At 48.1% G+C, this 26,808-nt stretch overlaps 1 protein-coding gene across 1 annotated transcript in view; it reads right to left on the bottom strand.

Moving 5' to 3' along the window:
* The window catches only part of LOC147123754 (dedicator of cytokinesis protein 2-like), a 1,461,504-nt gene that overhangs the window by 1,071,045 nt on the left and 363,651 nt on the right, over positions 1-26,808 (bottom strand). The window contains exons 14-17 of the mRNA XM_085975685.1: positions 26,671-26,795; positions 21,194-21,292; positions 10,762-10,834; positions 2,877-2,980 (exon numbers count right to left, since the gene is read on the bottom strand). Coding sequence (XP_085831811.1) covers positions 2,877-2,980; positions 10,762-10,834; positions 21,194-21,292; positions 26,671-26,795 — 401 coding nt within the window. The remainder of the gene's footprint in view (positions 1-2,876; positions 2,981-10,761; positions 10,835-21,193; positions 21,293-26,670; positions 26,796-26,808) is intronic.

Genomic DNA, 26,808 nt, shown 5'->3' with positions numbered 1-26,808 from the left:
ACACAGCCAGGTTAGCAGAATGGGCAGACAGGTGGCAGCTGCAGTTGGATACAATTGAAAGTGTGAGGTAATAAATCGTGTGAGGGAAAACAGGAATGGGAATATACACTCAATGGAAAGATGCCCAAGGGGTTCAAGTATATAATTGTATGAAAGTGTAAGAATGGATAGGTAAGTCCATAATAAAGACAGTAGTGTTTTGGGGGGGGGGGGTTATATATAATGACATAGAATATAAGAGTAAAGAAGTAATAATAAATTTGTACAAAACATTAGTTAGGCTGCCATTACAATACTGTATACAATTTTGGCTGTTCCATTAGAACACTCACTCCCTTCACCACCGGCGCACCGTGGCTGCAGTGTGTACCATCTACAAGATGCACTGCAGCAACTCGCCAAGGCTTCTTCGACAGCATCTCCCAAACCCGCGACCTCTTCCACCTAGAAGGACAAGGGCAGCAGGCCCATGGGAACACCACCACCTCCAAGTTCCCCTCCAAGTCACACACCATCCTGACTTGGAAATATATCGCCATTCCTTCATCGCCGCTGGGTCAAAATCCTGGAACTCCCTCCATAACAGCACGTGGACTGCAGCGGTTCAAGAAGGCGGCTCACTATCACCTTCTCAAGGGCAATTAGGGATGGACAATAAATGCTGAACTTGCCAGCGCTGCTCACATCCCAGGAATGAATAAAAAAAGAATTAGGAGCAGGAGTTAGACCATACGGCCCTTCAATAAGATCATGGCTGATCTTCGACCTCAACTCCATTTTCCCGCCCAATCCACATATCCCTTTATTCCCCTACAATCCATAAATCTATCTATCTCAGCCTTTAATATACTCAACTGAGTATCCACAGCCCTCTGGGGTAGAGAATTCCAAAGATTCACAACCCTCCAAGTGAAAACATTTCTCCTCATCTCAGTCTTAAATGGCCGACCCCTTATCCTGAGACTATGCCCCCGAGTTCTAGACTCCCCAGCCAGGGGAAACAACCTCTCAGCATCTACCCTGTCAATCCCCCTCAGAATCTTATATGTTTCAGTGAGATCACATCTCATTCTTCTAAACTCCAGAGAGTATAGGGAAAGGACATTTCCACAGAGAGTGCGCAGTGCCACTGATGGGGGACTCGATATGAAGAGAGACCTCAGATTCTGAGACTATTTCAAGTGGAGGAGAAAGTTAAAAGGGAATGTAATAGAGCTTTTTTTAAATTGTGAAGGGTTTTGATAGAGTGAATAGATAAAAGATTATTTGCTCCGGTAGGAGAGTCAGTGATCATCAATTTAAAATTGTCATTTAAGAGAGTGAGGAGAGAAGTTTCTTTATGAAGAGGATTATTGGAGTATGTAATGTTTTGCCAGAGGGAGTGGTTTAGGCATCTTTTAAGGGAAGAGTGGATAAATATTTGAAGCAGAGGAAGATACAGATCTATCGGGAGAGTGCAGGATAGTAGGAATTTTTGAATTGTTTAGCAAAGAAATAGTACAGACATAATGGGCCGAATGACCTCCTTCTGTGTTGTAAACCACTATGGTTCTAAGACAGCACAGGAGGAGGAAAGGCCATTTCCCTCACAAGCTTATTCACTCCATGGACGCTCTGCACTAAATCCATTCATGGACTAACCCCCACAATCTCAGAGAGTGTTCTATATAAATACTCTCCCAGCAGGTTGTGGGTTCAAGTCCCACTCCAGGAACTTGAGCACATAATCTAGGCCGACCTTTCAGTGCAGTACTGTCGGAGTTTAAAAGCTGAGGTGGATTGTGCTTCCAACATTGCTTCTGGTAGGGCCTATCAACACAACAACAACTTGCTTTTATACAGCGGCTTTAGTGAAGTAAAACGTCCCAAGGTGCTTCACAGGAGCGTTATCAGACAAAATTTGACACTGAGACACATGAGGTGATATTAGGACAGGTGACCAAAAGCACAGTCAAAGAGGTAGGTTTTAAGGAGCGTCTTAATGGAGGAGAGAGGTTTTGGGAGGGAATTCCAGAGCTTAGGCAGCTGAAGGCACGGCCGCCAATAGTGGAGCGAAAAAAGTTGGGGATGTGCAAGAGGCCAGAATTGGAGGAACGTAGAGTTCTCAGAGAGTTGTAGGGCTGGAGGAGGTTACAGAACTCATTGCATGATACAAAAATAAGTTCTCCTAACCTGTCCCTTCATATATTTGGTGATGATCTTAAAAGAATGCCTTTTAGTTACTGCCTCGCCAACTAGTGGAAATAGTCTGCCCTTATTTACCTTCTCATTTGGTTGAGTCTACCCAACTGATTTAATCCCCTGAAGGAGGAGACCAAACAGTGGGTAGGGCTTTCAATATAAAGTTCAAGATACATTTTGATTGTACACTCATCTCAGCCAGATGAGAACTCTAGTGCCATCAAATACACACTGCTCCCTAAAGCATTTTAATCAGGCCACAGCCCCCACTGCTGCTCTGTGCACAGTTCTGAAAGTCTGTAGCTCATTAATTGGACTTCCCACCTTTAAATGGCCGCACCAAAGCAAAAGACCTCTGATTTGGATGCGGGTAGATGAATTAAGGCATTTTTTTCCCTGTTTTCCTATTTTCTTCATCTCCCCCAAGACTCCAATTTGAGTCAATGAATCCCCAAGCCCTTTTATTCCCAAATTCAATTCAACCTATGGTTCTTTCTGCAATATAAGGTGTGCAGGAAGGTGACAAAAGGCTCCTTTCCCTTCACCCCCAAATATCTACTGGAAGCCGGAGATGTGAATGCCAGCCAAGACTTGATTCAAACTCGGAGTCTTTGAGTCGAAAGTAGCTACCAAGATGAAGCAGCTGAAATAAAAGTTTACAAGAAGACTCGAATATCACATCCATTTATTTTCACCTTGTACACGATCAGGTCGTGCTCTCCATCTCGCAGGGTTGTTCCATCTGGTTTCATCAGCTTCACGTACGCCATTGCGAATATTTTCTCTCCCTTATCTTTCGCTGTAATATATAAAGAATGTTATAGTCATTTCTGGTTTGGCAATATGATGGATGCTTCGGCTCTTTCCAACTTGTTTGACCTTCCTTGACTAATGATTCCAAACCGTTTTCTCTCAAAGGTTTAAACATTTTACCCTTTACAAAATATATCTGTCTCCATGTCCCTTTCTCCTATGGGCTCTGGGTCCAACGTACCCAGTCTGTGCTTGAGAGGGTGGGGAGGGGCAGCTACGTTCCGAAATATAGGACCTATCTATTCCATGTTTCTTAATTTGCCACTTATATCGGAATTTTCAAACGTTTCCATAGGGTGCATCACGTGAAAATACTGCCAGACTCACATGGTCCAGTGTCCTGGCCAATATTTATCCCTCAATCAACATCAGTAAAAGCGGAGTATCTGGTCATTATCATGTCGTTGTTTGTGGGAGCTTGCTGTGCATCCCAGAGATGTCGGGGAACATAGGGTCTGATGAAAGGGAGGAACTGAAAGAAATCAGTATTTGTAGGGAAATGGTGTTAGGGAAATTGATGGGATTAAAGGCCAATAAATCCCCAGGGCCTGATAATCTACATCCTAGGGTACTTAAGGAAGTGGCCCTAGAAATAGTAGATGCATTGCTGATCACCTTCCAACATTCGATGGAATCTGGAACAGTACCCATGGATTGGAGGGTAGCTAATGTTACCCCACTATTCAAAAAAGGTGGTAGAGAGAAAACAGGGAATTACAGACCGGTAAGCCTGACATCGGTAGTGGGGAAAATGCTAGAGTCCATTACAGCGACAGGATCGGACAAAGTTAACATGGATTTACAAAAGGTAAATCATGCTTGACTAATCTACTGGAACTTTTGAGGATGTAACTGGCAACATAGATAAGGGGGAACCAGTGGATGTGGTGTATTTGGACTTTCAGAAGGCTTTTGATAAGGTGCCGCATAAGAGATTAGCGTGTAAAGTTAAGGCACATGGGATTGGGGGCAAGGTATTGACTTGGATAGAGAACTGGTTGGCAGACAGAAAACAAAGAGTTGGAATAAACGGGTCTTTTTCCGAGTGGCAGGCAGTGACTAGTGGGGTACCGCAGGGATCGGTCCTTGGACCCCAGCTATTCACAATATATATTAATGATCTAGACAAGGGAACTAGATGTAATATCTCCAAATTAGCAGACGACACAAAGCTGGGTGGGTGTGTGTGCTATGAGGAGGATGCCGAGATACTCCAGGATGATTTGGACAGGTTGGCTGATTGGGCAAAAGCATGGCAGATGCAATATAGCGTGGATAAATGTGAGGTTATCCACTTTGGTGGCAAAAACAGGAAGGCAGATTATTATCTGAATGGCAATAGATTGGGAGAAGGAGAAATGTAACGAGACCTGGGTGTCCTTGTGCACCAGTCACTGAAGGTAAGCATGCAGGTGCAGCAGGCGGTTAAAAGGCAAATGGTATGTTGGCCTTCGTAGCGAGAGGGTTTGAGTACAGGAACAAGGATGTCTTGCTGCAGTTGTACAGGGCCTTGGTGAGACCACATCTTGAGTATTGTGTGCAGTTTTGGTCGCCTTATCTGAGGAAGGATGTTCTTGCCATGGAAGGAGTTCAGCGAAGATTCACCAGGCTGATACCTGGGATGGCAGGAATGACGTTTGAGGAGAGATTGGGACGATTGGGCTTGTACTCGCTAGAGTTTAGAAGAATGAGAGGGGATCTCATTGAAACTTATAAAATTCTGACAGGACTGGACAGACTAGATGCAGGAAGGATGTTCCCGATGGTCGGGGAGTCCAGAACCAGGGGTCACAGTCTAAGGATAAGGGGTAGGCCATTTAGGACAGAAATGAGGAGGAATTTCTTCACCCAGAGAGTGGTGAACCTGTGGAATTCTCTACCACAGAAAGCAGTAGAAGCCAATTCAATAAATATATTCAAGAAAGTGTTGGATATATTTCTTAAGGCTAAAGGGATCCAGGGGTATGGGGAGAAAGCAAGGACCGGGTACTGAAATTGGATGCTCAGCCATGATCGCATTGAATGGCGGAGCAGGCTCGAGGGGCCGAATGGCCTACTCCTGCTCCTATCTTCTATGTTTCTATAAATTGGCTGCCGCGTTTCCAATGTTACAAACGTGACTACGCTTCAAAAGTACTTCATTGGCTGGAAAGTGCTTTGGGACGTCCTGAGATTGTGAAACATAGAAAGGCGCTGTAGAAATGTAAACTCTTTCTTTTTCTTTCTTTCAACATCCAAAACACAGGGACCCTTTTACAATTTGAGACTACATCGGGCAGGCGGTGGATGGGCGCGTTTGCGCTGTCTGCCCAATGGCACAAGCGAGAGACCCAAAACCCATTTTTTTGGTCGGACCTCATTTGAGTTTCTTCAGCCGTTTGCAAGCACTCAACGAGCGCCGATCGGGGGAGGGGCGGGAAATCCGGAGAGACGAGCTGGATGTTAAATCTTAAAGAGAGGGAGTGAGGCAATCCCAAAGAAGTCAACACTCATACCAGTCCCACTATTCTCCTGGGTAACACTACAGAGGTAACAAGGAGGGTAGATGAGGGCAGTGCATTTGATGTCGTGTATATGGGCTTTAGCAAGGCTTTTGATAAGGTTCCACGTGGCAGACTGGTCACGAAGTTAAATGCCCATGGGATCCAGGGCAAAGTGTCAAGTTGGATTCAAAACTGGCTGGGAGACAGGAAGCAGAGGGTAATGGTTGATGGGTGTTTTTGTGACTGGAAGGCTGTTTCCAGTGGGGTTCCGCAGGGCTCAGTACTGGGTCCCTTGCTTTTTGTGGTATATATCAATGATCTAGACTTGAATATAGGGGGTATGATTAAGAAGCTTGCAGATGATACTAAAATTGGCTGTATGGTTGATACTGAAGCAGGAAGCTGTAGACTGCAGGAAGATATCAATAATTTGGTCAGGTGGGCAGAACAGTGGCAAATTAAATTCAATCTGGAGAAGTGTGAGGTAATGCATTTGGGGAGGGCTAACAAGGAAAGGGAATGCACATTAAATGGTCGGACACTGAGTAGTGTAGAGGAACAAAGGGACCTTGGAGTGCATGTCCACAGATCCCTGAAGGTAGCAGGCCAGGTAGATAAGGTGGTAAAGAAGGCATACGGAATGCTTGCCTTTATTAGCCGTGGCATAGAATACAAGAGCAGGGGGGTTATGCTTCAACTGTATAAAACACTAGTTAGGCCTCAGCTAGAGTACTGCGTGCAGTTCTGGTCACCACATTACAGGAAAGATGTGATTGCACTAGATAGGGTACAGAGGAGATTTACAAGATGTTGCTGGGATTAGAGAATCTTAGCTATGAGGAAAGACTGGATAGGCTGGGTTTGTTTTCCTTGGAACAGAGGAGGCTGAGGGGAGACTTTATTGAGGTGTATAAAATTATGACGGGCCTAGATAAAGTGAATAGAAAGGACCTATTTCCCTTAGCAGAGGGGTCAAAAACCAAGGGGCACAGATTTAAAGTAATTGGTGGAAGGTTTAGAGGGGATTTGAGGGGATATTTCTTCACCCAGAGGGTTGTGGGGGTCTGGAACTCACTGCCTGAAAGGGTGGTAGAGGCAGGAACCCTAACCACATTTAAAAAGTACTTGGATGTGCACTTGGGATGCTCCAACATGCAGGGCTACGGACCAAGAGCTGGGAAGTGGGATTAGGCTGGATAGCTCATTGTTGGCCGGCACGGACACGATGGGCCAAAATGGTCTCCTTCCGTGCTGTAACTTTCGATGATTCTATGATTCTACAGTCACTCCATGGCTGGAATTTCACCGGCGCTCAGAGGGCGGGTTCGGAGGCGGGTCCGCTGTCAAAATAGAAAAGATTGACATCGGGTCGGGATCCCGCTATCAACCCGCTTCCATGTCAGTTTCCCAAGTGCCGGGCCTGTCTGCGCTTTACAGACCCGACACCAAGCTGCGGGTGAGCCAATAAACATAGTTAAGAGCTTGTTAAAAGGTAATTAAACAGCGTTATACCATGTACTTACCATTTTTCCAGCTTTTTGACAAGTTTCACAGCACTCAGGGATCATGTCAGGTAAGTAGGTGTGATTTTCAATGACTCTCCATTGCTCTAATAGGTGACAGCTGCAAAAGTGGTATAAAAGCTACCATTTCACAGCTGTTCACTTTCCAATGTTAGAAGCTGAAGCCTTCAGGATTTGGAAGACACTTTTCAGCTTTATGCATGTTGGAAGTATTTGGAGTAACCTCTCTATCCAGTGTCACCTCCTTGGAGCAAGCTCTCTCACCACTGACAGATCGCTTCTGGTATCTCAACTTCACCTGCCATCTGTCCCAGCAGCATCGGTGCCCTTCAAAAAATCTCACCTTGGTCCTCTAAATCCCACCACAATCAGCCCCAGCACCAACATCACCAGGCACACCAGCATCACCAACAACAATACCAACCTTCTCTGCAATCAACTGATGCCGCACAGGACACAGGGCATCAACACCTGACAACATTGCCGCCTGGGAGGCCAGGAATGGCCTCACCATGGCCAGATTTACTTCACTTGACGCTGTACACCCTGGCTGCCAATCTATGGAGGGAGTCATGGGAGAGCCTGGGTGCAGCCGTACACCTCTGTGCAGTGCTTGTCAGTGTTTGCAGCACCTCAATGCTGTAGAACACTGACAGCACAACTGTCAAAATTAATGTGGACATGGTCCCTTTAAGGAAACCGGCTGATGACGTGTCATCAAATGACATCATCAGACCCGCTTCCTATTAATTGGCCGGGAACCTCGCAGGGCAGGCTTAACAAGCCCAATCAACGGAAATTTCCACTCACAGAGCAGGATGGAGCCGGGAGCGGGGTCGCAACCCGCCACCTACCTCGGCCGCACTGAGCGAAATCGCGGCCTATAAGTGTAAGACTGGCAGTTGTTCCTTTGCTTAAAGATCACATTAAAACTTAATATTTTTGATCACGGACTGTCCCCAATGTCAAGGAAGAGTCGGTACAGAAAGAAAGAAAGACTTGCATTTATATAGCACCTTTCATGACCATTGGTCGTCCTAAAGCACTTTAAAGCACTTTTTGAAGTTTAGGCACTGTTGTAATGTAGGAAACGCGGCAGCCAATTTGCGCACAACAAGATTCCAAACAGCGATGTGATAATGACCAGATAATCTGTTTTAGTGATGTTGATTGAGGAATAAATATTGGCCCAGGACACCAGAGATAACTCCCTTGCTCGCCTTCGAAATAGTGCCATGGGATCTTTTATGTTCACCTGAGAGGGCAGACGGGGCCTCGGTTTAACTCTCATCTCATCTGAAAGACGGCACCTCTGACAGTGCAGCACTCCCTCAGCACTGCACTGGAGTGTCGGCCTAGATTTTTTGTGCTCAAGTCTCTGGAGTGGAACTTTGAACCCACGACCTTCTTTCTGACTCCGAGGCCAGTGTGCTACCCACTGAGCCACAGGCCAGCAATGTAAAAAAACTGCAATAACAATCTGTTCGAGGAGATTGAGAGTTCCAAACAAATTGGCAGCTCTTATGCCACGAGAGATACCAGTTTACAGTTGCTGCTGCCAGGGATATTAGCTGAAACCATCCCTTTAGGTGGTATAAGGTGCCTGCCTAGGCCGGAATGCCACCTAATTTACATGACGGCACAGTCTCTGAAGGCTGCAATATAATTGAGATCTTCTTCCCTGTGTTAGGAAGAGACTGGAAACATATGGCGATGAGATAACGTTTGGTGCTTGGTGTTCAGGACCTCTTATTTCTGATCATACGATTCCTTCACCAAAATTGCAACAAGCTCTGGATTTTAAGGAAAAACAGCAGTCACCTGTTTTTTTATAATTTGTTCACAGTATGTGGGCGCCCAACTACATTGCTGTGGGTCTGGAGTCACATGTAGGCCAGCAGATTTCCTTTCCTGAAGGACATTTTTAAAAATTCATTCACGGCATGTGAGCATCGCTGGCAAGGCCAGCATTTATTGCCCATCCCTAGTTGTCCTTGAGTGTTTTTTTTTAATTCATTGATGGGATGTGGGCGTCGCTGGCTGGCTAGGCCTGCATTTAGTGCCCATCCCTAATTGCCCTTGAGAAGCTGGTGGTGAGCCGCCTTCTTGAACCGCTGCAGTCCATATGGTGTAGGTACACCCACAATGCTGTTAGGAAGGGAGTTCCAGGATTTTGGCCCAGCGACAGTGAAGGAACGGCGATACAGATCCAAGTCAGGATGGTGTGTGGCTTGGAGGGGAACTTGTAGGTGGTGATGTTCCCATGCGTCTGCTGCCCTTGTCCTTCTAGGTGGTAGAGGTCGCGGGTTTGGAAGGTGCTGTTGAAGGAGCTTTGGCGAGTTGCTGCAGTGCATCTTGTAGATGCTACACACTGCAGCCACAGTGCGCCGGTGGTGAATGTTGAAGGTGGTGGATGGAGTGCCAATCAAGCGGGCTGCTTTATCCTGAATGGTGTCGAGCTTCTTGAGTGTTGTTGGAGCTGCACTCATCCAGGCAAGTGGAGAGTATTCCATCACACTCCTGACTTGTGCCTTGTAGATGGTGGAAAGGCTTTGGGGAGTCAGGAGGTGAGACACTCGCCGCAGAATTCCCAGCCTCTGGCCTGCTCTTGCAGCCACAGTATTTATATGGCTGGTCCAGTTCATTTTCTGATCAATGGTAACCCCCAGGATGTTGATAGTGGGGGATTCAGCGATGGTAATGCCATTGAATGTCAAGGGGAGATGGTTAGAGTCTCGCTTGTTGGAGATGGTCATTGCCTGGCACTTTTGTGGTGCGAATGTTACTTGCCACTTGTCAGCCCAAATCTGAATGTTGTCCAGGTCTTGCTGCATATGGACACGGACTGCGTGTCTTGCTAGACCATTTCAAAGGGCAGTTAAGAGTCAACCAACATTGCTGGGTCTGGAGTCTTACACAGTATTTACTGCACAGAAACAGGCCATTCGGCCCAACAGGTCCATGCCGGTGCTTATGCTCCACACGAGCCTCCTCCATCTCACCTCATCAATACATTTGTCCATTCCTTTCTCCCTCATGCGTTTATCTAGCTTCCCCTTAAAAGCATCGATGCTAGTCGCCTCAGCTACTCCTTGTGGTCATGAGTTCCACAGTCTAACCAGTCTTTGAGTAAAGAGGTTCCTCCCGAATTCCCTATTGGATTTATTAGTGACTATTGACATGAATCAGTCATTCATGAAAGAAAGACTTATGAAATGGTACTGAGCGGCCTGCGGGTGGCGCTGTCCAGGGAGAGTATAAATACTCGAGTCACGTATAGGCCAGACTGGGTAAGGACAGCCAATTTCCTTCCCTAAGGGAACATTTTTATGATGATCTGATAGTTTCATGGTCACCATTACTGATACTAGCCTTTCATTCCAGATTTATTTAATTAAATGAATTTAAATTCCCCAGCTGTCATGGAGGGATTTGAACTCTTGTCTCAGAGATTGTTAGTCTAAGACCTCAGAATTAATAGTCCAGTAACATTACCACTATGCTACCATTCCCTATTAGTGAACCAGATGGGTTTTATACAACAATCCAGTAGTTTTGTGGTCACCATTACTGATACTAGCTTTTTATTCCAGATTTATTTAATTAACTGAATTTAAATTCCCCAGTTCCAGTGGTGATATTTGACCTCATGTCGTCAGAATCATCAGTGCAGGCCTCTGGGTTACTAATACCAGTAATATAACCACCACACTACCGTTCGCACCTGTTAATGGTGTTAGGCAGTGTTCAGCTGTACTTACATTCAGCAGATGATCTGTGTTTGAACGTGAAGCGAAGGTGGGTCCTCTGAACGTCTTCAATGGCAATAGCGACCTGGGGCATGGAACAGTAATTGAAACTCAGTAAGTTTGGAGTGGAAATGACTGGCATAACGTTTGCTGAAGAGGCTGGCGGAAATATTAGGCGGACAAGGCTTGGATTTCAGCTACAATGACTACCTAGACAACATAATATCATGGCGCCATCGGTGGTGTCTAATGTGAGCCTTAAAAGCCTGAAGTTTGTGGAAGGACCTCAGAATTACATGTGTGAATATCAGCATGCGATTGCTTAACATATTAATGGCCCAGAAATTCGGGTCGCAACGCGTGAGTACGCACGGGGTACTCACTCGTAGGCCTAACGAAAGTGCCGGTTTCGTGCATGCACTGCGCATGCGCAGGAAACCGGAACTTCCGTTCCCTTGAAAGAAGGGGTTCAGAGGTCGAACGCGTGCGTCGGAGAGGCAGCGCGTGCGCATTGAACTTACATTTTTTCCCCCAGGTTTTTCCGGGCGGGTAAGTCTCCAGCAGTTACACTTTTAAAAAGCAGGCGCAAGGCCTGCTTTTAACAAGGTAAGTGGTGAATTAATTAAAATTAAAACATTTTTTCCACAGGTTTATTATTTTTAAATACTTTAAAGAAAGGTAAGTTTATTTTTAGCCCCGTTAGAAAATGTAATTAATTTTTTCAAAAATTTAAATTATTGTTTAAAATAGTTATTTCATGTAATTTATAGTTTATTTTAAAAATGTGATTTAAAAAAAATTATTTGAGGTTTTAGTGATGTTTTGGGGCGTATAGTATTTATAGGTTTGACAGCTCTTCCTGTCAAACTTATGAATGAAGCATTCCCTGCTCCGATTGGCTCTCCATGGCCCACATGATCCCAGGGGACGCATCGAACTAACTGCGCCCCTGGGATACACAAGCACTGCGCGCCGGCAGTTGGAGGAGGCCCAGCATCGGAATCCCACGCGGGCCCACAGCACAACGGCCGGCGCGCTAGGTAAGTGCAGGTCGGGGGCTTGCACCCGCGGGAAGCCTCCGACCTGAATTTCTGGGCCATTAGCGTGCATTTCCTTAGTTCCTCTATTTAAAGGAAGGCATTGACTGCAAAAAAAAATGCATCTTGTTAAACTACACAGGAACATAGGCACAGGATTTGCCCATTCAGCTCATCAAGCCTGTTTCGCCATTCAGGCTGATCTGCGTCTCAGCTCCATTTACCCGCCTTAGCTCCAAATCCCTTGATATCCTGACCCAACAAAAATCTATCGATCTCAGTCTTAAAAATTCCAATTGACCCCCAGCATCCACCGCCTTGGAGTCCTATTTGACCCTGAGATGAGCTTCTGACCCCTGTATCCACTCCATCACCGAGACCGCCTACTTCCACCTCCATAACAACGCCCGTCTCCGCCCCTGCCTCATCTCATTTGCTGCTGAAACCCTGATCCATGCCTTTGTTACCTCTAGACTTGTCTATTCCAATGGCCGGCCTCCCATATACCACCCTTCACAAAATTGAACTCATCCAGAACTCTGCTGCCCGTATCCTAACTTGCACCAAGTCTCGTTCATCCGCCACCCATGCGCTCGGTGACCGACATTGGCTCCCAGCCCAGCAACACCTCGATTTTAAAATTCTCATTCTTGTTTGCAAATTTCTCCATGGCCTCCTCCCTCCCTATCTCTGTTACCTCCTCCAGCCCTACAACCCTCAAAGATATCTGCGCTCCTCCAATTCTGGCCTCTTGCGCATCCCTGATGTTAAGCACCCCACCATTGGCGGCGGTGCTTTCAGCTGCCTGGGCCCTAAGCTCTGGAATTCCCTCCCTAAACCTCTCCCTCTTCCTTTAAGACACCCCTTGAAACCTACCTCTTTGACCAAGCTTTTGGTCACCTGCCCTAATATCACCTTATTTGGCTTCGCTGTCAAATTTTGTCCAATAATGCTCCTGTGAAGCACCTTGAGATGTTTTACTATGTTAAAGGCGCTGTATAAATACAAGTTGTTGTTGTTGAGAGAGTAGTGGACAAAGGGATTACATGTTAACCCGTGCAGCCTCCATGCATTATATCAGGCATAATTTCAAGGCCTGAAGGAGGTTATGAGATCTAGGGATAGATTAATTTGCCATATGTGCCCAGGGAATAGCAAGGCACAAAGGAGAAGAAAAAAGGGCCATATCTCTGTCACCTTTACAATGCCCAGGAAGTGCCTGCGGATTCCTGGGGGCATGGGAACTGGAACGCTTGTGAGGCCTCCCGCCTCACTTACCTGTTGGATCGCCGGGCGGAGGCAGATTTGAAGCAGCAGACAGAATTAGTAGGGTTTAAGATCGAAGGGTGCAAGCAAGAGGCCAGCAGGAGGTAAGTGGTTTCCTCCTTCCTGACCAGCAGGACCTAGATCAGGGCCAGACGCCTTCTGATGTTTTTCAATAGCAGATAATCTCCTGCATCCAGTGGTTTATAAAGTCTCATGGGACTGAGCCTGAGGAATGTTGGGTCAATGCTAATAACTCAACCTCAGAAATCTTTGGGGTCACTACATGTCAGGCGGAGCGCACTTAAGAACAGAAGAAATAGGAGCAGGAGTCGGCCTTTTGGCCCTTCGAGTGTGGTCCGCCATTCAATAAGGTCATGGCTGATCTTCTACCTCAACTCCACCTTCCTGCACTATCCCCATATCGCTTGGCCCCCTTAGTATTCAAAAATCTATCGATCTCTGTCTTGAATATACTCAATGACTGAGCATTCACAGCCCTCTGGGGTAGAGAATTCCAAAGATTCACAACCCTTTGAGTGAAGAAATTTCTCCTCATCTCAGTCCTAAATGGCCGACCCCTTATTCTGAGATGGTGACCCCTGGTTCTAGACTCCCCAGCCAGGGGAAACATCCTCCCTGCATCTACCCTGTCAAGCCTTTTAAGAATTTTATACATTTCAATGAGATCACCTCTCATTCTTCTAAATTCTAGGGAATATAGGCCTAGTCTACTCAATCTCTCCTCAAAGGACAATCCCCCCATCCCAGGAACCAGTCTGGTGAACCTTTGTTGCACTCCATCTAAGGCAAGTATATCCTTCCTTAGGTAAGGAGTCCAAAGCTGTACAGAATACTCCAGGTATGATCTCACCAAGGCCCTATATAATTGTAGTAGGCTTCTTTACTCTTATACCCCAATCCTTTTGCAATAAAGGCTAACGTACTTTGGATGCACTACCTGACTTGAGCCCTGGCCTGGGGAGGCGGGGAGAAACAAATCGAGACCCTTACAGCTTTGAGATACCAGAAAGAAAATGAGTTAAAGTAGGAGACAGCGTGATGCATCTTGATATCAGCACGTGAGGCTGCAGTGAGCTCTACAGTAAAGACCACACAATGTGCTGTGCATGACTCGGATAGAAACTTGCTTCTTAACTCAATAAACCCAAGTGTTTTTCAATATGTTGTGAGTCAAGGCAGAAGAAGTGAATTATGCCTCAGTTGGACAGATTTCAGTCCATTGTTTTTATCGTAAAGAACGCTGCAACTTGCTCTTGGCAGGGAAACAAATGCAGAGCAAGCATATAGAAAAAAATAGATGGGCTTGCACTTCAGTGATGTATCTACTATCAAGTCAATTGTGCTTCTGAGGTTACTAAGCCCAGTGCCAGTAAAGGAATGAACTGCATCTCAGTAATGCCTCATGATCATGCGCACGCTTATGTGCCAGCTGTGGCCCAGTGGGTAGCACTCTCGCCTCCAAGTCAGAAGATTGTGGGATCATAGTCCCACTCCAGAGACTTGAGCACAAAATCTAGGCCGCCACTCCAGGGCAGTGCTGAGGGAGTGCTGCACTGTCAGAGGGGCAGTACTGAGGGAGTGCAGCACTGTCAGGGTCAGTGCTGAGGGAGTGCTGCACTGTCGGAGGTGAGGTCTTTCGGGTGAGACGTAAAACCGCGGCCCCGTCTGTCCTCTCAGGTGGATGAAAAAGATTCCATGGCACTGTTTATAAAGGAGCAGGGCTAAGTTCTCTCCGGTATCCTGGCCAATATTTATCCCACAACCAACATCGCTAAAACAGATTGTCTGGTCATTATTGCATTGCTGTTTGTGGAATCTTGCTGTGCGCAAATTGGCTGCTGCGTTTCCCACATTACAACAGTGACTCTACTTCAAGTAGTTCATTGGCTGTAAAGCGCTTTAGGACATCCTGAGGTCATGAAAGACACTATAAATACAAGTTTTTCTTTCTTTCTATGTGTTATATACAGTACATCTAAATTTTATAACCCATCTGTCACAAATTGTAGCTGTTCATTAGTGGGAACTGTTTAAATTTGTTCATTTGTCCTCTTCTCTAGATGCTGGCTGCAGGTTAATTAATTGGTTACACACTGGTGAGATTAGCTGTTCACTGATTGGTAGGTTTTTTTTGACCCCCCTGCGGCTTATGTGCTATTATTTAGGTTGGGGACAGAATGGCTGAGATGCGCATCTCTGGGGCAGAGTCCCCGAGGGGGCACGACCTCCACCTGTCCCTCTGAACCCATCCCAATTCTGATCCAGGGTCCGCTGCCGCAGCACCCGCCGTTCGATCCACGACCCCCGCTCCCCCCCCCCCCCCCACCGACCCACAATCTCTCCCTGCCTCCACTCTGGTGCCAGAGGTCTACCTGCCCGACAGCCAGCCAGCCGGCTGGCCGGCCTCTCGGTCTCCAGGTTCACTCCAACGCAAAAAAATCTGCCATGGACCACCGCAATCCGACAGCTTTCAAAATGTAATTTTTCTTCTTATTTTTACGTTTTGCTTTTAAAAATTATCCCTGCAGTTTGATTAACAGCTGAAAAAGTGGGTTTATCGCGAAATAAATAAGCATTTTAAACATAGAAATATAGAAGATAGGAGCAGGAGCAGGTCATTCGACCCCTCGAGCCTGCTCCACCATTTACTGAGATCGTGGCTGATCATCCAAGTTCAGTACCCTGTCCCTGCTTACTCCCCATATCCCTTGATCCCTTTAGCCTTAAGAAATATATCTAACTCCTTCTTGAATATATTTAATGAATTGGCCTCAACTGCCTTTTGTGGTAGAGAATTCCACAGGTTCACCACTCTCTGGGTGAAGAAATTCCTCCTCATCTCTGTCCTAAATAGCTTACCCCTTATCCTTAGACTGTGACCCCTGGTTCTGAAAATTACGGTTTCAATCAACCACCTGTGAGTGACCCGATTTTAAATGACTGAAAAATGGCTTAAAAATATACAAAACTATTAGTTAGACTGGGGTACAGTAGTGAACTTACTTAAGTTAAAACAACCATTCAAAACCTTTCAAATTGTGCCTGTGATGAAATATTCCATTCATCACTGCCTGTGACTGTGGTCGGTTTCAGTTTCGTTTCCCTTCCCCCAGTTCCGTTTCCTCACCATTGTATTGTATATTGGAATGTGTTGTGTGTAGGGCTCCGCCCATACCTGGCCCCTATGTAAGCAAGCTCAGTCTGGCCTCATATCCAGTACTGCAGCCCTCCGGATGGAAGATACCTCTCTCCGCTACGTGTTACCTTCTAAGTTAATAAAAGCCTTGTTTTGTTTCGCTAACATCGAGTCTCGGAATTATTGAGGCACATCAATTTTATTAACTTATTTTTCAACACAATGGATCAACTCCTGAAACCCGAACGTTTGGATTTGGATCAGCATACTCCGAACGCATCAGCACGCTTCGGACACTGGTTTATGTGTATGGAATTCTTCCTGGACAATTCCGCAGCCGTCAAAGACGCTACGGACGCTGCGAGTATGAAACTCAGAATTCTGCGGAATTGGGTAAGCCACCGGGTTTACCCCCTCATCCAAGACGCCGACACGTACCTGGCCGCCTGCGACATCTTAAAGGCGCATTACCAGCAGCCTACGAATGAGGTGTATGCTAGGCATCTGCTCGCTACTCGCGCACAGCGACCTGGGGAATCGGTGGAGGAGTTCCTAGGCACCCTGAAAATGCTTGGCAAAGACTGCAAGTGCTGAGATGTAAAAGCCGCAGTGTACACTGACGAGCTTGTTCGCGATGCCTTTATCACAGGCCTCAGCTCCACTTACATCCGGCAAAGACTGCTGGAAAAAACGGGATTGGACCTGAAACAGGCTGCGGACACCGCGCGATCCCTGGATGTGGCCCAGAGAAACTCGGACGCCTACTCTTCAGCCCGCGCCGTCCACGCCGCCACGTGTGCACCAAGGGCGCCGCCATCTTGGAAGGCATCTTCCCCGCCCGGCAGCCCGACACCGTCGGGGCCCCGCTCTCCCCCCAGAAGCCCTATGACAGCCGCGACGCGTCGGGGACCCAACTGCTACTTCTGCGGGCAGCCAAAGCACACCAGAAACCTGTGCCCGGCGAAAGGCACCACCTGCTTTAAGTGCGGTAAGAAGGGGCACTTCGGGAAGGTGTGCAGAGGGAACCCCGCCGGAAAACCAACCGCCGGAAAACCCGCCACCGCCGCGTGCGCGCCGTGGGAGCGGCCATCTTGGACGCCATCTTGCCCGACCTCGTGGGGTCCGCCATCTTATGAGCAGACAGCGTGGATGCCATCTTGTCTCGATCAGGGCCCTACAGTGGCATCGGTCACAGTGGACCAGACCAGGCCGCACCCGCTATCCAAATCAATGGTGGACATCGAGGTAAACGGGTGCAGGGTTAAATGTTTAATTGACAGTGGAAGCACGGAGAGTTTTATCCACCCTGAACTGGCACAACAACTCTCCCTAAAGGTGGTCCCTACTCAGGGTACCATCTCTATGGCCGATAAAACCCAGACATCGACCATTCTGGGTTACTGCACGGTACAATTGTCCGTTAACGGAACTGTATATGATAATTTTAAAGTATTAATCATGAAGAATCTATGTGCGAGCGTGATCTTGGGCCTGGATTTCCAGTGCAACCACCAAAGCATCACGCTCAAGTACGGTGGGTCCCAGCCGCCCCTCACAGTGTGCGGTCTGGCTACCCTGAAGGTAAAGCCGCCTTCGCTATTCGCGAACCTTACCCCTAACTGCCGGCCAATAGCGACCAAAAGCAGGAGGTACAGCTGGGAGGACAGGTGGTTTATTGCGACCGAGGTAGACAGGCTCCTGAAAGAGCGCATTATTGAACGCAGCAACAGCCCGTGGCGCGCCCAAGTGGTAGTGGTAAGGGGTAGCGAGAAGAAACGGATGGTGATCGACTATAGCCAAACGATCAACAGGTACACCCAACTAGACGCCTACCCGCTACCCCGCATATCAGAAATGGTGAACCAAATCGCCCAATACCGGGTGTTCTCCACCATCGACCTTAAGTCAGCGTACCACCAGCTCCCTATCAGACCAGAAGACCGCCCGTACACCGCCTTCGAGGCGAACGGACGCCTCTACCAATTCCTCAGAGTCCCCTTTGGGGTGACGAATGGGGTCTCGGTCTTCCAGAGGGAGATGGACCGCATGGTCGATGACCACCACTTGCAGGCAACCTTCCCCTACCTCGACAACGTCACCATCTGCGGTCACAACCAGCAGGATCACGACTCGAACCTCGAGAGGTTCCTGGAAACCGTACAAAAACTCAACCTCACCTACAACGAGGACAAGTGCGTTTTCAACACCACACGCCTCTGCATACCAGGCAGCGTGGTGGAGAATGGGGAAATCGGACCAGACCCCGACCGATTGCGCCCCCTACGGGAGCTGCCCCTGCCCAACACTCCCAAAGCCCTGAAAAGGTGCCTGGGGTTATTTTCTTATTATTCCCAATGGGTCCCCAACTACTCCGACAAAGCCCGCCCCCTCTTGAAAGCATCCTCTTTTCCGCTCTCTGCTGAGGCCCACGCCGCCTTCAAAAGCATTAAGCAGGATATTGAGCGGGCCACGCTACAGGCAGTGGACGAGAACACTCCATTTCAAGTGGAAAGTGATGCGTCTGACTTCGCCTTGGCGGCCACCCTCAACCAGGCGGGGCGGCCCGTAGCTTTCTTCTCGAGGACCCTCCAAGGGCCCGAGATCAGACACTCCTCCGTGGAAAAGGAGGCCCAAGCCATCGTGGAGGCAGTGCGCCACTGGCGCCACTACCTAGCCGGCAAACGCTTCACCCTACTTACCGACCAGCGGTCGGTAGCGTTTATGTTCAATAATAAACAGAGGGGGAAGATTAAAAATGATTAAGATTCTTAGGTGGCGGATCGAGCTCTCCACCTTCGAGTATGACATCATTTACCGGTCAGGGGCCCTTAACGAATCCCCTGACGCCCTCTCACGAGGGATGTGTGCCAGCGCCACCGGGGATCGGCTACAGACCCTCCACAACGACCTCTGCCACCCAGGGGTCACGCGGCTGTTCCACTTCATAAAGTCCCGTAACTTACCCTACTCGATTGAGGAAGTTCGGTCTCTGACCAGGAACTGCCGCACTTGCGCTGAGTGCAAGCCTCGGTTCTACCGCCCAGATAGAGCCCACTTAATCAAAGCTACACGGCCCTTTGAGCGGCTCAGCTTAGATTTCAAGGGCCCCCTCCCGTCCGTCGACCGCAATGTTTACTTCTTGAACATTGTGGACGAATACTCCCGGTTCCCATTCGCCTTCCCCTGCCCAGACATGACCAGCGCCACGGTCATTAAATGCCTCAACAGCCTGTTCTGCCTGTTCGGTATGCCGAGCTACATCCATACGGATAGGGGGGCGTCCTTCATGAGTGAAGAGCTACGCCAGTACATGCTGTCCAAGGGGATCGCCACGAGCCGTACCACCAGCTACAACCCCCGGGGTAACGGCCAAGTGGAGCGAGAGAACGGGACAGTATGGAAAGCAGTCACTCTAGCTCTAAGGACCAAGGGCCTCCCTATCTCCCGCTGGCAGGAAGTCCTCTCGGATGTGCTCCATTCGATACGGTCGCTATTGTGTACTGCCACTAATGCCACGCCTCATGAACGAATGTTTGTCTTTCCCCGGAAATCCACCTCAGGCGTATCCATGCCGTCATGGCTCTCCACCCCAGGTCCGGTATTCGTGCGAAGGCATGTGAGGGGCCACAAGACGGACCCTCTCGTGGAGCCAGTGTACCTACTCCACGCCAACCCCCAATACGCATATGTCTGGCACGCCGACGGAAGGGAGGACACCGTGTCCATAAAAGACGTCGCCCCAGCCGGTAACGACAACAACCACGGCGATAGCAGCGACAACGATCGCAGCAACTCTTACCCACCCACTACTCTTTCATCACCCCCGGAAGAACATCGACCAACGGCACCCCCACCAACTACCCCTTCAACAACCCTGGCGGCACCCCCGGCAGAGACCCAGGAGGCTACCGGGGACACCCAGCCGACACCCGCGGCACCGCAACAGCCACGTCGGTCGCAGAGGACTATCAAACCCCCGAACAGACTAAATCTATAGAAGGGGTGAATGTGATGAAATATTCCATTCATCACTGCCTGTGACTGTGGTCGGTTTCAGTTTCATTTCCCTTCCCCCAGTTCCGTTTCCTCACCATTGTATTGTATATTGGAATGTGTTGTGTGTAGGGCTCCGCCCATACCTGGCCCCTATGTAAGCAAGCTCAGTCTGGCCTCATATCCAGTACTGCAGCCCTCCGGATGGAAGATACCTCTCTCCACTACGTGTTACCTTCTAAGTTAATAAAAGCCTTGTTTTGTTTTGCTAACATCGAGTCTCGGAATTATTGAGGCACAGCAGTGCCTATAAGTGTCCTTGGGCCCAGACGTTCCCGCTGAATATTTAGAGCCTCCTCGAAGGCCTGCAATCGAGCACAATTAGCAGAAACTCGTCATGGTGATTCATTCATCCTGAAGACGTGGTCAGTTTGGTGGGCGGCGTCTACTTCTAGCGTGACGGTTTTAAAACCAGTGCAAAGGACCGCGGAAACTCGAGATGTTTGCGCTTAAAATTCCGCGATCTTTTACGCCGGTTACGGCGATATCGGATGGGGGGTGTGTCGGAAATTGCGCCGGAGAAACCAGCTCAATCGAGTGGAAACTCCAGGCCACAGTATATAAGTCCTTGTGGCTTAAATTGGACTTGGCAGAATTCGTAGCTATTTTAGAAGTATTTGACTCCCTCTCAGCCCCCACACACTTCACGCTCCATTTCTGTTCTCTTGCCCTCTTTTTTCTTTACAGAGCAGCCTATTCAAGGAGCTCGCTGAACCTTCTTTGTGTCTTAAGGCTAAAGTGATCAAGGGGTATGGGGAGAAAGCAGGGACAGGGTACCGAATTTGGATGATCAGCCATGATCGCATTGAATGGCGGAGCAGGCTCGAGGGGCCAAATGGCCTACTCCTGCTCCTATCTTCTATGTGTCCAGTTTCCTCGCTCTGATTCAGATCGCTAGCACGGACAGCGTTAAAGTGAAGCTCGCACTGACCTTGACAGTCTCCATCCAGCGCTGTTGCTTCAGCTGGTAATAAACCACCGATTGGTAGGAAGTGACAGGTTTGTCGCTGGCTCCTTGGCATATCGCACTCTGAGCATCAGGGAGAGAGAGGAGCAGAGAGAGAAAAATAAGAAATTTTGACCAGCTGTTTCTACAAAGCTACGCTTTTCAAAAAGTGATTAATTGTGCTCGCTACTGGTCTCGAGATAAAAGTTCTATCTATTGCCGGTCCATGGTCTGAGCACTTCATTAACAAGATGTCTCCAGTAGGTGGTAAAATTGATTACCTTTTTCGAAGGCAAAGTGTGATATTCATGTGAAGCTGGAATAATTACATTACTTATATAGAGAAGACAGGTTGTATTTTAATGTCGACAAACTGCTTGGAGAGATAACATCCCTTCAGACATTACAGCAGGCTATAGCTCTTTCTTTTGTAGCACTTGTAAGGTGGAGACTGACAGCACTGTCGAAAAGAACCTACTTCCTTTGTGTAACAGCACGGTGACAAAGTTCTTTACAGATGCCAGCCTTGACTCAGTTGGTAGCCCTCTCGCCGCTGAGTCGGAAGGCTGTAGGTTCAAGTGCGACGCCAGAGCACAAAATCTAGGCTGATGCTCCCGGTGCAGTTTCGTGGGATTCGCTGCACTGTCAGAGGTGCCGTCTTTTGGATGAGACGTTAAACCAAGGCTCCCCCCCCCTCCTCACGTAAAAGATCCCTCGGCACTATTTCGAAGATGAGCGGGGTGGGGGGGGGGGCGCAGGTGGAGTCCTCATTGAAACTTATAAAATTCTAACAGGACTAGACAGACTAGATGCAGGAAGGCTGTTCCCGATGGTGGGGGAGTCCAGAACCAGGGGTCACAGTCTAAGGATAAGGGGTAAGCCATTTAGGACTGAGATGAGGAGGAATTTCTTCACCCAGAGAGTGGTGAACCTGTGGAATTCTCTGCCACATGGGGCAGTTGAGGCCAATTCATTAAATATATTCAAGAAGGAGTTGGATATATTTCTTAAGGCTAAAGGGATCAAGGGATATGGGGAGAAAGCAGGGACAGGGTACTGAATTTGGATGATCAGCCATGATCTCATTGAATGGCGGAGCAGGCTCGAGGGGCCGAATGGCCTACTCCTGCTCCTATCTTCTATGTTTCTATGTTTCTATGTCCTGACCAATATTTATCCATCAGCAAACATCACTAAATCGGGTATCGTAGCGACGTGGTTATGTTACTGGACTAGTAATAACCCATGGACTAATGGTCCAGAGATGTGAGTTCATAATCCCACCACGGCAGCTGGAGAATTTAAGTTCAATTAATTAAATAAACCTGGACTAAAAAAAAAACTAGTATTGGTAATGGTGACCATGAAACTACTGGATTGTCGTAAAAACCCATCTGGTTCACTAATGTCCTTTAGGGAAGGAAATCTGCCGTCCTTACCCGGTCTGGCCTATATGTGACTCCAGACCCACAGCAATGTGGTTGACTCTTAACTACCCCTCTGAAATGACTTATTCAAGAAGGCGGCCCACCACCATCTTCTCAAGGGCTTTTAGGGATGGGCAATAAATGCTGGCCTTGCCAGCGACACCCACATCCCACGAATGAGCATCCATCTACCTGCCTTGGGTCCATAACCCTTAATACCCTTGCCTAACAAAAATCTACCAGTTTTGACATTTTCAATTGATCCCCCCAGCCTCAAAGCTTTTTGAGGGAAGAGAGCTCCAGATTTCCACTGCCCTTTGTGTGAAACATAGAAGATAGGAGCAGGAGTAGGCCATTCGGCCCTTCGAGCCTGCTCCGCCATTCAACGAGATCATGGCTAATCATCCAAACCCTAGCACCCGGTCACTACACCGACAGCCATCCCACCCAAGCCCTATCCCCGTAACCCTGCATATTTAATCCCCCCTAACACTAAGGGTCAATTTTTATCATGGCCAATCAACCTAACCTGCACATCTTTGGACTGTGGGAGGAAACCAGAGCACCCGGAGGAAACCCACGCAAACACGGGGAGAATGTACAAACTCCACACAGACAGTCACCCGAGGCCGGATTTGAACCCGGGTCCCTGGCGCTGTGAGGTAACAGTGCTAACCACTATGCCACCGTGCTTCCTGACATCACCGCCTGAATGGCTTGGCTCTAATTTTAAGGCTATTGTCCCCTTGTCCCAGACTCCCCCCACCATCTACCCTATCAACTCCTTTGATCATCTTCAACACCTCAATTAGATCACCCCTTAATCTTCTATACTCGAGGGAATACCAGCCTAGTCTATGCAACCTGTCCTCATAATTTAACCATCTTAGCCCTGGTATCATTCTGGTTAAACTAGGATCAGGCCCATATGCTGTGGCCTTTTAAATTCTGTTGGGGGAAAGGCCATGAACGAATCTTCAGCTCGACGCTCCCCCATCCCATGTGAAGGGGTCTCAGCTAGCGTGAGTTCCGCTGGGGCCTATTGAGCAGCGTCACGGGCAAAAATTACGGGTTAGTCCAAGAATTCCCCAGACACTTCCACTTCATGTGGAGGCTGGGGCAGGCAGAAGATCCGCCTATCCGCCCCCACCACCCACTTCATCAGAATTTAAGGGGCCCTCTCAAATGGGCGCGGTAGCCTAGTGGTTATACTACTGGACTCTCACCCCAGAAATCATAAGTTCAAATCCCACCATGTCAATCTTGCAGCTAAAGTCACTAAATCTGGGCACTTGTGGGCTGGCAACAGAAAATGACCATGAAATCTGCCGGTTTGGGTTAAAAACCCAACTGGCTCACTAACGTCCTTCAGGGAAGAAAAACTGCTGTCCTTACTCCGTCTGGCCTACACGTGATTATGCAGTTGACTCTTAATGCACCTAGGAATGGTCAAGAAATACTGCCTTGCTGGTACTGCCCCACATCCCTCATTACTTGGGTGCCGGCCGTGGCTAAGTTCCTAGCACACTCTTGTAGTAAGCAATCTTCACTGAAGGTGTGCAGGGGCAGAACCTCAAAGAAGCACTATTTAGTGAAAATCACGCTCGGGAAACCTTTCTTATTTAGCACGTCACACTGCGGGTGGGTGATATCATTGTGTTACACGATTCCTTCTCCTCCACAAACAAAAGGATTTACCCAACATGTTTTCATGGAGCCCCTTTGCAGTTGAAATCAATGCTGGACTGGAGATAAATAGAAAAAAATATAATGTAATCACTAATAAGTCCAATAGGGAATTCAGGAGAAACTTCTTTACCCAGAGAGTGGTTAGACTGTGGAACTCGCTACCACAAAGTAGTTGAGGTGAATAGCATAGATGTATTTAAGGGGAAGCTAGATAAGTACATGAGGGAGAAAGGAATAGAAGGATATGTTGATAGGGTGAGATGAAGAGGGGTGGGAGGAGGTGGTAATGAGGTGATGCATTTTGGCAGAAGGAACAGGGAGAGGCAATATACACTTATTGGCACAGTTGTAAAGAGTGTGCAGGGACAGAGGGGCCTGGGAGTTAATGTGCATAGGTCCCTGAAGGTGGCAGGACATATTGAGGGAGTGGTTGGCAAAGCATATGGGATCTTGGGCTTTATAAATAGAGGTATTGAGTACAAAAGTATTGCAGCCAGTTCTGGTCACCATACTTTAGGAAGGATGCGAAGGCCCTTGAGAGGGTGCAGAGGCGATTTAACAGAATGGTTCCGGGGATGGGGGATCTTAGCTACAAGGACAGGTTGGAGAAGCTGGATTTGTTTTCATTACAGCAAAGGAAGTTGAGGCGTGATTTGATAGAGGTGTACAAGATTATGACGGGTTTGGATAGGCTAGACGGGGAAAGGCTGTTCCCACTAGTTGATGGTATAAGGACTAGGGGACACAGATTTAAGGTTTTGGGCAAGAGATACAGGGGGAGCGTGAGGAAAAACCTTTTTACGCAGCGAGTGGTGAGGACCTGGAACTCGCTACTGACGGAAGTGGTGGGAGCGGAGACACTCAATGTTTTCAAGGGGAGACTGGATAGGCACTTGAGGGAAATAAACTTGCAGGGCTACGGGGATAGAGCGGGGGAATGGGACTGACTGGATTGCTCTACAGAGAGCCGGCACGGACTCGATGAGCCAAATGGCCTCTTTCTGTGCTGTTATGACTCTATGGGCAGGATTTTAATTGTGCCGTGGAGTTGGGATTGGAGGCGTGGGGGGGGGGGTGGGTTAAAATCCCGAAATCAGGGGTCCCGACCCCATCCCACATCCAAACCCACCTCCATGCCAGTTTCAAAGTAGGCGGGTACCCGCCCCGCACTGGGACCCGCCTACCCGAGGCGGGAAGGGATTAGTGCCAATTAACTGCCTGTTAACAGGTAGTTAACAGGCAGTTTTTAGCCTAATCCCTATTTTGAAGGTTGAAGTGTGGGATCTCGACGGCTCCAAACCACGCCAAGTTAGAGGAGGCGGGCCGTTGGGTTGAAGGACTTGGAGGGGTCGAGATGTCAGTGTTCAGGTGAGTGATGTGTGCATGAGTGCAAAGGTAAGTGTTTTTGGTGTGTCTAAAGTGATTAAAGAAGCGTAAATGACCTTTTCTTACCTTTTCAGCCTTCCTTCCTTTAGGTCCCCAGAGTCCCTCATCTCACCGGCACAGAAAGCAGAATGGCTGCGAACTGTCAAAAGTGACAGGCTGCAGCTTTCTCTGCAGGCGAGGTTTCTAACTGAGTCTGTGGAGAAGGACTCAGGTTAGAAGTAAGACTGTCAGTGTTTGACAGCTTCAAACAGCTGTGAAACGCTGATATTTCATCTGTCAAAACCTCTTGACAGCTGAAATTTCAGTCTGTGATGTCACCTGTTGCTGGGTGGCCTGCTGAGCCCGCTGGGTGGGCTCAATAAGGTCAATCAAGTTAAAATCGCGTGGATTGGCCGCATCTCGATGGAGGCGGGATTACAACCCCGAAAGTTGTAGTCCCGCCTCCAACCCGACTCCTGAGTTAAATTCCTGCCCTATGACTCATGTGGATCATAAACGCCAGCATGGACTAGTTGAGCCGAATGGCTTGCTTCTGTGCTGTACATTCTATGTAATTCTATGAAAAGAGAGAAGCAAGTAAAATGCTCGAGTGGAGATCATTCATCAGATAAAAACGTCCCACTTCTGATATTACTTAATATTAAGGGAATCAAGGGATATGGAGATTGGGCGGGAAAGTGGAGATGAGGTAAAAGATCAGCCGTGATCTTACTGAATGTCGGAGCAGGCTCGAGGGGCCAAATGGCCTACTCCTGCTCCTATTTCTTAAGTTCTTAAGTTCTTATGTCCTTGCCCTCCAATCTGTCTTTTCTTTCCTCTCAGATGCCAATGCACCTGTAATTCGAGCATTTGCCCTTTTGATTCCTGAAAGTTGGAGCTGGGAATCTCAAACCCGCTTCCTCATTCCTAGATCTACTAGCAGTAGGGAGCGATAGGCTCCAGAGCTCCTAAATACCTTACCGAGATTATGTCTCCTTTTTCATCGCAGACACACATCGTAACCTCAACATTCTTCTGAGTGGTCTTGTTCTGCTTATCAAACTCTCCTTGAAGCAGAGTGACGTAAATATCGTTCCGGACGTCACCTGAATTTTGGAA

The sequence above is a fragment of the Somniosus microcephalus genome, chromosome 2 (genome assembly GCF_052327205.1).
Source record: "Somniosus microcephalus isolate GS21.2 chromosome 2, FLI_Smic_1.0, whole genome shotgun sequence".
Taxonomy (NCBI): domain Eukaryota; kingdom Metazoa; phylum Chordata; class Chondrichthyes; order Squaliformes; family Somniosidae; genus Somniosus; species Somniosus microcephalus.
The sequence above is the reverse complement of the archived record's forward strand: the minus strand, read 5'-3'. Positions and strand labels throughout refer to the sequence as shown.